This window comes from Molothrus aeneus, chromosome 3 (assembly GCF_037042795.1).
Source record: "Molothrus aeneus isolate 106 chromosome 3, BPBGC_Maene_1.0, whole genome shotgun sequence".
In the NCBI taxonomy this organism is placed as follows: domain Eukaryota; kingdom Metazoa; phylum Chordata; class Aves; order Passeriformes; family Icteridae; genus Molothrus; species Molothrus aeneus.
In genome coordinates, this window is record NC_089648.1 from 54,665,163 (window position 1) to 54,677,592 (window position 12,430).

General features: G+C 36.3%; 1 protein-coding gene across 1 annotated transcript in view; it reads left to right on the forward strand.

Moving 5' to 3' along the window:
- Positions 1–12,430, forward strand: part of SYNE1 (spectrin repeat containing nuclear envelope protein 1) — a 288,590-nt gene that overhangs the window by 204,362 nt on the left and 71,798 nt on the right. The window contains exons 95-104 of the mRNA XM_066546958.1: positions 201–374; positions 2,163–2,354; positions 2,945–2,992; positions 6,534–6,668; positions 7,275–7,381; positions 8,393–8,543; positions 9,357–9,488; positions 9,649–9,804; positions 10,604–10,813; positions 12,105–12,206. Of these exons, the coding sequence (XP_066403055.1) occupies positions 201–374; positions 2,163–2,354; positions 2,945–2,992; positions 6,534–6,668; positions 7,275–7,381; positions 8,393–8,543; positions 9,357–9,488; positions 9,649–9,804; positions 10,604–10,813; positions 12,105–12,206 (1,407 nt within the window). The remainder of the gene's footprint in view (positions 1–200; positions 375–2,162; positions 2,355–2,944; positions 2,993–6,533; positions 6,669–7,274; positions 7,382–8,392; positions 8,544–9,356; positions 9,489–9,648; positions 9,805–10,603; positions 10,814–12,104; positions 12,207–12,430) is intronic.

Genomic DNA, 12,430 nt, shown 5'->3' on the forward strand with positions numbered 1-12,430 from the left:
GTGGCTGAACTGAAACAGAATTTCAGTCATCAGAAAAACACACTCATCAATTGAAAGAAATAATACTTTTTAAGAGATAGGTCTTAATATATCTTAGAAATCCTGCATAGGATTTGTGCAAAATAGAGAGGAACAACTTTTTAGAAGTGACTGTTATGATTTATTTCTTCTAAAAACTAAAATATAATTTGTACCTCTAGGAAAAACTGAATGAGCAGCTCGAAGAACAGCGGCAGGAGCAGGCTCTCCAGAGGTACCGGTGTGAAGCTGATGAGCTTGACCACTGGCTACTCAGTACCCGAGCAACGCTGGACACCAATCTGCTTCCTGCAGAGGAACCTATGGACATGGAAGCACAGCTGGTAGACTGTCAGGTAAAATATTAAGACAATTATTGAGTTGAATGAGCCAGCATGTTTGTGGAGAAGTTTCTGAGCTCTTTAGCATCTTCTGTATGTTCAGTAAGCTTCCTCAAAGGTTTGTGAAACCAAATATAGCTTGTTCCTAATTTATAATTAGAGATTGCAAACAGCACTTTAGAAAGCCCATGTGAACGTAGCAGTAAGAAAACAAAATGTCCTGACTGCAGAAAGATTTGAAGTTCCACATCTTTCAGATGTAGTTATGTTTAGCTTTAAAGGCATTGCATTTCCTTCAATTACTGTTTTTGCTCCCCTCAACCTGATATTGTTGAACAGCTCACCTGACAGGTGTGAAAACACCTGCAGTGTACTTTCCTACACATCCTTTTCCAGCTGAAGAACATACTAGCACTAGTGCTGTGTTTTCTTCAGGAAAAATCCTTACATACATGCAGAAATAAAGGATAATCATCAGTATGTGATGGTTTTATGGCTTGAAGGTTAATCTACTCAGAGTACCAAAACAACCAAGGAAGGATATGTTGCTGCAATAAGAATTTTTGCAAATAGTTTTATTAACAAGACTTAGATCCTTCATAAAATCCAGGTTGTCAAATTATTGGGAGTTTTCTATTTTTAAATGATAGTTTAGAATTATATGATCATTATAATTAAAATTACAAAAGAGACAATAGACAGACAAAAGAAAACTTTTCTTATTAAAGAATGATGACCTTAATTATTTTAGGCTAAATGAGAGTTAAGTTTCTTGCAAGTCTGAAGAATTTCCACTGACAATACTTCATCACTGGAATTTTCAGTCTGCTTAATCTGAAGAGTCCTTTCATTACCTGTCCTCGAGAGCCCTTTGTTGTATGTAGATAAACCCTATGAACTTTAACAAAGCAGTGTTTTTTTAATACACTCTGTAGGAAACTCTAAAAGAAAAGTTAACTTTGTGGAAGAGTTAATACTGCTTTTCTTTTGCTGCTTCTCAAAACTTTAATGCAGTAAGGTTTATATATATTTTTTCCGCTTTTTAGAAGCTCTGGCCATCTTATTTTGCACGTATTCCTTCAGGAGAAATATTTCTAAATTCATACTTGACAGTTGCTATTGCTATGGAAACGAAAGCATTTCATGTCAGGCTAGGTTTTTGAGCAAGACTTGTTTGAGCATTGAATCTGGGAGATCAAAATATGCACAATGTCTCTAATACATGAATGATTAATGGAATGTCAGGGAAGTAGCTTTTGAGAATAAACATGCCAGAGATTTGTCACTTTAAGTCTCTCTTTAGACTAAAGAGGATTATACAGAAATCCTTAAGTCCGTCATGCACCAATCAGAAAGAGCAAATAGTGACAGGAGAAGCTTATCAAGACAGCCAGAGCAACACATAGGAGGAGGTAGGAAGCACTTGACTACGTGTAAATGAATGAAGAGGAAAGAAGTAGCTCTGGCTGCGTGCTTCATTTCTTGTCACCAATGGATGTCAGTCTCGCTTGTTAGCCTTTACCTTTAATATGCAAATAAAGAGCATCTCCTCTACAACAAATTATTTGTTTCAAGTAACTTTTTAATTTCCTATTTTGAAAAGGGTTGCAAGCTGAAATGGCAAATACAACCATTTGCAAGCATATTCTAAAGAACTCTGAATGGGACTGGAAGGCAAAGCAATGCTAATCTGACTTTCTCTTAGTTTGGACACGGGTGAGGTAGGCCACAGGTGGTCTTGCCTGAAAACATCACAAGTGCTGGAAAATGTATGAATTCGGGTCTTTGTTTTTGCTGCTGCAGAACATGCTGGTTGAAATAGAACAGAAGGTGGTAGCCTTGTCAGAGCTGTCTGTGCACAATGAGAACTTGCTTATGGAAGGGAAGGCTCACACCAAGGACGAGGCAGAGCAACTGGCTGTGAAGCTCAGAACACTGAAGGGCAGCCTTCTGGAGCTGCAGAGGGTGCTCCACGACAAACAGATCAACATTCGGGTGAGTGGCTCCTTCCAGCTGTTCTCATGGTGGGCAGGAGTTTGGGGATTTCATAGCAACTTTTTGCAACTGGGAAAAACGAGTGAAAGTGTTGCACTGATTCAGTTTGAGTTATTCATCTTTAGTTAGTAAATGGAATTATAGCTCCAAAATAAATAGCTGTCTAGAAAAATTTAGTTGATAATTTTCAAGTTAACACAGCTTTATGGTAAAGCTATCCTAACCTCAGTATCTTCACTGAAAGGACAAAAATAAAATAGATAGATGGTTAGCTTGGTCTGGATATAGTCTATTCCTGTTTCCAGTCTGTTTAGATTGTGTATGGTCTGGGGCAGGATTACTCTCCCCAACCAAAGAATGATCCTAAATATTTTTTTTTCATGGTGTGCACAACACAGTGAACAGATAACATAACGGAACATTTTTAATTATGGCTAATACTTGGTGGCATCAATATACCAACTACAACATTATATAAGCAAAAATTCATTTAACCTCAGTCTTGCCCTAGGTTTCTATTCTTAGCAGCTTTGGTCTGCTCATTGCCACTAATACATTGTATTTAACAGTTGCTTTTGGTCATTCTTTAGGTCAAACTAGCATGTGGAGAACCGAATACATACAAGAAACCCAACCATGTAATGTGACTGACTGGTTTTGAATTTTCTTGCTCTGCTGTGACTCCCTCCCCCCCTTTTCTTTTACTTCTTTTCTTGGCTTTGCTGTGCAAATTAAACATGATAAGCTTCAAAGATTTCTGTCTTGTAATGCAGATTAAAGTCTACTGAGACGTTAGCTTGAAAAGTCACTTGGTGTTCTGAGAACTATTTTTAGTCCAAAGCAACTGCATAGCTTTAAAACTTCACATGATTTCAGAAAAACAGAGAAATAAAAAATAAAGGAGACCCCCCCACACAGGTATTTCTTCCTATTGCCTCTAAGATGAACTAACTTTAATATTATTCTTGCTTATTAAACCTCATGACTAGGCAAATGAAAAGTTACCAACACGATGTGGGCACATAATACTTTGTTCTCATATATTACCTGTGAAGTGAAAAGGTGTCACAGAGTTTTTTGCTAAATTTTAAAATACTTTAAAATATTTTAAAATACAGTGATGTGATTTAGTTTACTTCTTAAAACAGATTTTTGGATGATCTTCTAAAATCTAAAATAACAACAAAATAATTTCGAGATGTATAATATGAATCATTTAAGATGGTGCATAAATGCAAGTTTCTTTAGGTATTTCAGGTCTTTCTTTGACTTCATTTACAGATCATGTAAGAAAATAGACACAGGCAGTATAGCATCTTTTAATCTTCACTGAGCAATTTTTTTTCAGATGAAAAGTTCAATAATGTCATGTTCTAAACACTGAGGACTGAGGCCAAGAGCATCAGATGCCCCAATTCTATCCAATGCCAGTATTAACCTTGAGAAATATTGCAAGCTAACAGCACTGTTGTTCATGCATGTAAAAAACTCAGATTTTTACATGTCTCCAGATGTTCTGATAACCTCGTAACAGACCAGCCTCCTTCCAAAAGAAGGAACCTCCCAAGTAGCCCTGGAAGAGTATTATAAAGACTGAGCTATATTTTCCTTAAAGCATATTTCAGCCTGTCTGTTATCCCTGTGCACAAGGCTTTTTACGAGTCAGTATGAGATTCTCTGACTTGGAACAATTTCAGTTGTCTTCTGATTTTAGTTAATGAATGTAACTAGTGATACAGAAAAGGTGACTTTGTGACCAACTTCTTTATTCATAAAATAAAGTAGTGAAACTAATCAGAAACATGCTGCAGCAGGAGTGTTCCAGACTATGCCGTCTCCAAAGGCAGCACTTTGAAACACACAAAATATTGTGTCTGTTATTGTTTATTCTTTGGCTTAGGGGCAATGAAACACAGACTCCTTAAAAACCAAAGTAGAACAGATTCTGCAGTAAAAAAACCTCAACAAAACAGAGAGTGTTTCTTTACTTTTTATTGCAAATGGTGTGTAGGGGAGGAACAACTCCAGTTTCACAAGAAAAAGTGTACCTCATATAAGTTTGTATAATTCTGAAATCCTTCGAAAGATCAATTTCATCACAATCTTCTTCAGGGATTTTCCATTTATTTCTGTGCTAGACTGGACAGTAGCTGGGAATGACAGGTTCAAGCTTGTATTTCCCTGGCTGTTTAAAGGAAATGTAATACAGTTCCTTCAGACAGACTTCAAATGAAAATGCACCTGTAAATGCAAACATAAGGGTTTTTTTCAAACTTACATTCTGTAATTTGTCAATGATAAAATCTGGTTCACAAATGCTTTTGATCTAAAAAGTATGTACAGTAGGATATTTGCAAGACCTCATTGCATCAACAAATACCACAACCCCTTTTACACTCCTTGATATTGCAGGAACCATGAGACTATTAATTATGTCTTGGTATAATTCCAAAACTGTATCTTCTCAGCCCTCTTCCCTGAGAAAGAGACCCAAAATGTAACTGAAATCAACCAACACACTCAAATGCAAGGAAGAACTAGATACTGTTCTCTAAAGAAATTTACAAGTTAAATAACTATGGTCCCTAGCGTATATAAAATTAAGCAGATTTCCCCCCCCACAATTTACAGAAACATTGTCTGTTTCCTAATTTGTAATAGAAAAGCTATCATTCCAGATCTTCTTTACTTCTCACATACTATTTTCTTTGCCCAGTCTGACACTCTGTAATAACATTGTTCACACTCCAATTTCAGCTTGTCTAGAAACTTGTTCCTACAAAATAAAGTATCAGAGTTTACCCGCAAACTGGAACCTTAGTGAAACAAAGTTATTTCATAAAGCAAGGGCTAATAGTTCTTTCCAGCACCAGGTACTTCTTTTTTGTTTTGCACCTCTTAACAGTTTATATCCTCTAATCAGTCCTTTCAACTTCAGTACACTCATCATCCCCCAAAACTAAAATCTTACCCCTAGCCTTCTACTGCTTAGCTAAACTCTGCTGTTTCAGTGGCTGGTGCCAGGGTCACTGGTGGCGAAGGCCTCTCTCAGTTGTTAGCATAAGAGCACCAGGTGAGGCACCCGCCTTCTGCCATGTTGGTCCCTGCCTGATTTGAGAAATGTCACCTGGAAGGCAGAGTGTCTGTGGTTAGGAGAGTTGCTGAACCATTTGGCAGTCTTAATCTATTTAGAATAAAGGCTGAATCATGGGTAGAATAGGGATACTACAAAAATTAAATATACAGACAAAATGGGAGAGGTATTAAGCCCCAGCTTTAGATCCTGAAGCTTTCAAAAAAAACCAAAAAGGTGCAAGCTCTACAATCATCACATGACTGCAAATAATATTAAATAAGTCCAGAGAGATGTGTTCATCGAAGTAGCCTGACCTACACATCTGTCTTTAACATAAGGCCAAGCATGTTGAAATACCTACATTTGAATACACTGGCTGCTAAAATTATTTAAACTTTCAGCCAACATGGACTTTGGAAGCCAAGAAGTTGATAAAACATTTTTTGAGCTATTGAGGCATTTGTTCTTTTTTGCATTGCTTACACAGAAAGCCTTTCTAATCACTCATGTTGGAGAAACATGGTAGAAATATGAATAGAAGGAACTGTTGCTTTTGCTGTGCTGTTCTAACATTCTGTGGTTTGCTCTCTCTTACTTTCTCTGCTGTTCATATCATGTCATCTGCTGTTTACCCAGTGTGTTTCTGCCGAACATAGAGTTATGTACTTACTGATAAATCAATATTGACCAGAATGGCAACCAGAATTTTCTCCTTTTCAATTAGATTTTAAAAATTGCTTTAATTAGATAAAAATCCTGGCAGAAACAAGCCACTGAATTCCTACATTGCCAGATAAAGCTGCACCATCCTTTGCAGATGAAGGCTGGTTTTTAGAAGCAGAACAGTCTTTAGAAACACATCAGTCCAAGGTCTCTGACCTATGGTCTCTGATTCTGCTAAGTGCATGTTTATTTTTACATTTCTAGGGATGCTTTTCTTGCTAGTAACCAAAAACCAGTAAAAGTCAGAAATCTAAAGTCATTGCTCACTTCAGAATTTACATGGGCCAGCAGCTTGAGAGGTTTTCTGTAGATGAACTGAACCTGCCTGTTCTCTAACAATGTAGGAGATTTTTTTGAATCTTAATGTCTCTTTCTTAAAGCAGGGATCTTTACAAGAAAAGGAGGAGAGTGATCTGGACTTTGTTTCCTCACAAAGCCCCAGTGTTCAAGAATGGCTGGCACAAGCAAGAACTACTCGCTCACAGCAGCAGCAGAGTACCCTGCAGCAGCAGAAAGTTGGTGTTCTGCCTTTCTTTTACTCCCATCTTTAGATTGCATTTAATGCTATAGCTGAGCCTCTCTTGTTAATATTTTCACTGAAATATTAATTTTTACACTGTTTCATACTCACTGTTCTGGTAATGATGCATCTGAGTTCCCTGTCTTATATCTGCAACAGGCAGGCTAGACTTCCTAGGTGACTATGGTCAATTCACATAATCAGTAGAATAAAATTTGTCCATCAGCAGAATAAAATTGAATCATCCCTTTAAATTACTCTAAGGAGAGATGATAATACTCAAAATAATAACTTTGTCTTCATACAAGTAAAGATACATGTATTACATTATATATTGTGTTGAATGATTTGAAGATGTTCTCACTAGGGTGGGTTCCATAAAATGCATTGTATCAGTTAATTAGTTCAATAATCCAGTTTATGAACCCAATTTTGATGTGTCCCTGGCTGGAGATTTTGAACTTCTTTTGGTGTTCAAGCAAGCCATTTCAGAAGCAGCTCAGATAACTTTGCATGACAGTTAAACAAGGTAGACATATCCTTCGAAGGCAAAACCAGTGTGTTTGAGATTTGTTCTGTTTTGTGTAACTTTCTGTGCTAGGAGCTGGAACAGGAGCTAGAAGAGCAGAAGAATCTGCTTCGGTCAGTAGCGTGCCGGGGAGGAGAGATCCTAACGCAGCAAAGCTCTACTGAAGGGCTGTCCATAAGGTGTGCTTTCATGTGTTGTTCCAAAAAGTAAATTTCTATGGCTATACTTTGTCTTCCCTATGCTTACATCCCTCTTCTGCTCATAGTCCTCTAATTTTTGTTTTATCATTTTTATACAGCACCTTGGCTGTTGGAGTTCTGGTTTATAATTCAGCGGTCTGATAATACAGTTACACAAACTGTTTTGTGAGAATAGATCACCTTCAGCATTTAGAAATGCCCTTTATTCTTATTAGCCGGAATCATACTAAAATTAAAGACTAGCAAGACTCATTAGACAAGCAGTGGATCAGTTACTGTAACTTTATGGACCAGCACTGGTGTGTGAATCACATCTACCTCAAACATTGGCATCTGCCATTGTAACCAGACCTTCCCAGATGAGATACTCATTGCTTAAATTTATTTTTCCTGCAATTAGCAAGTATTTTTCCTTTTGAAGCCTTAATTTTAATGCCAGAAAGTACTTAACCAGTCTCCTTATGTTTGAGGCTTACTTCTTGTGATGATCAAGTGATGCTGTACCATAGGAAAAAAACCCCCACAAATAAACCACCAAATAGAAAATTCTGACTGTGATTAACTGTTTACCAAAGTTAAACTCATATGCTTGTCCTTCATTAAACTATGTCTGTCATTTTGAGAAAAGAGGTGAGGAAGGAGTCAGATAAAATATTTATTTTAATTCATGCTTTGAACTAAAACTTTTTTTTATAGGTTACATTTCAATGTAGTATATATTCAGTCTGGTTTGGGGATTTTTTTACTTATTTTGGGTACTTGCAACTTCATATAGTCTTTTCGAAATACATTTTATTTCATCAGATAAGAAACTTCTTGCTGTTCAAACCAACCTTTGTCATATTTTTAGAAAAACAAAACCAAAATTAACAATTCAGAGCTTTAAAAAGTAGCATTTAATTTAAATGTAGAATTTCCTAATGGAAAATTATAACTTTATATGTTTATAACTTTTGCATTTATTAAACCTTTATGCTTCTTCATATTCAGTGAGAAGCCTGATGTACTTTCTGAGGAATTAACCTTAGAAGGTGAAAAGCCATCATCTGAAGAACAGATGAAGAGGAAATGGGAAAGCCTAAACCAGGAATTCAGTACCAAGCAGAGACTGCTCCAGAAAGCTTTGGAAAAAGAACAGCTGGTAGCTTTTTAAAATTTCTCTTTCCATTTTCTCTTTGAAAGTAGTTGTTACAACAAGAGGTACAATATGTAGATCCATTAAAGTGCTGTAGTTAAGGCATGAGATATGGAGCAATTTGTTTTTGTGACACCTTTAAAAACTGTTACATACTGACACCAGCACTGCTCATGTTCAAAGTGATTTGAATTGCACTACCATCAGGTTAATGAACTGGAAAGGAAGAAAGAGCTCAGACAAAATGTTTATCTACTTATCTAACTCAGGATAATTCTGTAGCAAATCATCACTCTGAAATTGATTTGTACTCTGGCAACAGCTTAGAGGAAAACTGTTATTTTCAGTTTGAATTTATTGGTTGCATTCAATTCTTGATCTTAGTGGGTGAGGAATTTGGGGAACAGTATTTCTACTGGAAGAAATGGGGATTAATCAATTAAACTGGGGACAAACCAAATTCTATATTAACAGACATCTTCCATTTTATTGTTAAGAGACCCAAATTCACTCTTCTTTGTATAACACTCCATTAACCAGCTTCCAAAGTTCTAAATACCTTGTATTAATTAAAGAGTAATTGATAATATTTTTGATAAAAACTAATAATTTTTACTTCCGGCTAGAAGCATTTATCCTGTATTTCTAGTGAACCTCCTGTTGAGTAATATTTATGCAAAATATTCATGACATGGAGCATTTGTGGGAGGACCATGAGCGTTAGCAGGTGATAGCATCAGTCAGCAGAGAGTCTGTACAGCTGAATTTTGTGCCCTACATATGGTAGATGCATCCTAATTAGTGCTTCTCTCTCAGCAGCTTTATAGCAGACCAAACAGACTAATACATGGAATGCCTTTGTATAAGGAGGAGACACAGGATGAAGATAAATCCTTAGTGTCACCTGTACTGGTTGAATTGAATCAGGCCTTTGAAGATGTCTCATCTGAGGTAATTTTCAATTGTCTTTACACCTGTCCTACAGCAAAACCACATTAACAGTTAAAACTCCTCCAGGTATGATCTGGAAATCCAGGCCTTTCCCAAATATTAGAAGTTAGGAAGACTGTCTTGTACTTCTGTGCTGATTCCTGTGGTTCCTTTTGCCCAGGCTGGACGGCTGGAGGAGACCCTGCATCTGGAGCAGAAGATGTATGATGGTGTCACTGCCACATCTGTGTGGCTGGATGGGGTGGAAGAGCAAGTCTTTGTTGCTACAGCTCTGTTGCCAGAAGAAGAAACAGAAACTTACCTCTGCAAGCAAGAGGTGAGGGATCCATGAGTAGGAGTTTCTTTTAATTGCCAATAGTAGTGTTTAGAACAAAAGTGTTAGAATCCTGGATAAGTGACATGTCGCTGACCTAATCTCTATGTAACTGCAGCATTCTGCAGTTGACCATGTAGAGAATGTTGCAGAAAGCATGGACTCTTTCTTCTGTTTAACGTCTAAGTATTAGCTAACACCACATTATCAAAATTGAAGCTATGTGAAAAAGAGGGAGGGATACTCTAGGATATAGAAACAGCACAGGTTCATCAACATTAATTAGGGGGTGAGGGAGGTGGAAAAAATTGAGTGGTGGTGGGGGGAGAGAGGCAATAGGACAGAGGAACAATGGTTTTCATCTGAAGAGGATAGATTCAGACAAGATACAAGGAAGAAATCTTTCAAAATGAGAGTGTAGAAATGCTGGAGCAGGTTGCCCAGACAGGATGGATGTCCCATCCCTGGAAGCATTCAAATTCAGGCTTGAGATGGCTCTGAGCATCCTGATTTAGTTGAAGATGTCCATATTTACTTCAGGAGAATTGGACTAGATGACTTTTTATCCAACCCAGATGTTTCTGTGCCTTTACATTATTTTGTTCCAGCACTTGTTTTTCCTTGGAGCATGGAATATTTTTACTATCAGAGATTAATATAACTTCCATCTTTTTCTAGTATATGTATACCAGCAATGTAAAAAAAAAATCACTGCATCATTGCAAAATTGACTATGGTTATGGCAATGTTTCCCTGCTTTCCAGAATGTCTGATTGTCACTTCTGTTTTTCCACAAAATTAGAATCTTGCCAAAGAAATCAAAGATATAACAGAAGAAGTGGATAAGAACAAGAATTTGTTTGCTCAGGTATTTCCTGACAGTAGTGATAAGAGGGTTATTATAGAAAACACTTTGGATTGTCTCTTGAGAAGACTGACCTTACTGGAGACAGTGGTAAACCAGAGATGCCACCAGATGAAAGGACGGCTCCAGCAAATCATCACATTCAAGGTATGAGGTGATGAAATTAACAGAGGTCTATGTCAAATGAAAATATAAAGGCTGTGAATTTTTGATGCCAAATCAAAAGAACAAGGTTGTCACAGGTTTTTTATTGAAAAATCAAATTTTTCAAGCTTATGAAAAATTTGATACCCTAATAATTACTCAAAATTTAAACTCTCCACTAGAAGGCTTCTTCAACTCATGCAATTACTGTAAAGTGATAATCTTTCCTTGCTGTCTCCCCCTGCTGGCATTACATAAAAGGAAGTCTGTGTTGTGCAAGTATTAAAAAATTCTGATAAGTGGAGAAATGTGCACTCAGAAAATTTTGAACAGAGTTGAGAAAAGCTTTCAGATCTTACTTGGTCTCTACCTTATCTCCTATTATTATTATTATTGTTATCATTATCATTGTTATTAATATATGAAGCCCGTCAGTAGGTTTTATTTTTAATTAAAACCCTCATAAATTAAAAAAAAATATTCCTTGTGGCTTTAGATTAGGGTCATCTTTGCATAGATTGTTACTACTAGATTTTCTTTCAAACTCCATAATTTTCCTGTGCAATCTCCCATTTTTCAATGAAAGACTTCTCTTTGCTGATGACATCAAGGTTGATTTGAATTCATTGCATTATTCTTAGAGATTTTCAGTATTTAAAATGATTATTGAATGTAAAAATAAATACTAAATCATTAATGTACCTCCTATGTAATGCTGAAAGTCTCAGAAAAATGTGCTGATAATTTTCTGTTGAGATGAGTGCAAGAAAAAGATGATTGATTGTATTTCAGCAAAATTGTTAAGTAATATTTATGTGTCTTTTCTGATAAAATATTCTAAAATTTTCAGCTTGTGGTTAGCCCTGTAATGTGTGGAGGTCTTGTTTACTTATGTGTTATATTAGCTCAAGTTTGTATTTAAAACAACTTGCCTTAAAAAGTAAAACCAAGCTTGCTTACAATCATATGTAGTTGAATAAACTGCACAAGATTCATGTTTTTTACATGGAGGTAATGACCCCTTGGTAATTAATCATTTAATTGGAAGACAAAAATAGAAGTGCATTCACAGGATATGTTTTAAATATGAGTTGCTTTAGCTCTTAGTCTCCATAGCTGGATTTTCAGCAATATTAAATGTTTTGCATTGGCTAATTATGATGGTTTTTGAATCATTTTGATGCTGTAGTGTTACCATGTAATGTTTAATGCTTTAATCTTTTTGAAGCATGGAATATTTTTCAGTTGTTTTATGCTGCAATTGGCTGTAATTTGTTGGTTTTGTCTCCTGCAGAATGATCTGAAGCTCATGTTTACATCGGTGGCTGATAACAAATACTTACTTCTACAGAAATTAGCAGAGGCAGCTGACAGACCAGAAACAGAACAAATGCAGGTACTACCACATATCTGTCACTTGGGGAGAGGGGAAGAGGTAAAGTTTTTATCCAAAGTATAAATGGATTCTAGAGAACAGTTCCTTTAAATGGGAGAACATACGTGTTCGCATTAAGTATAGGAAAATGTCCAAGAGTGTAGTACACATATTTAAAAGTAAATAAAATGAAAAGTCACAACAAAAAAAAAACCTAGCAAAAGTGTCTCTCTCATCTCCCAGCT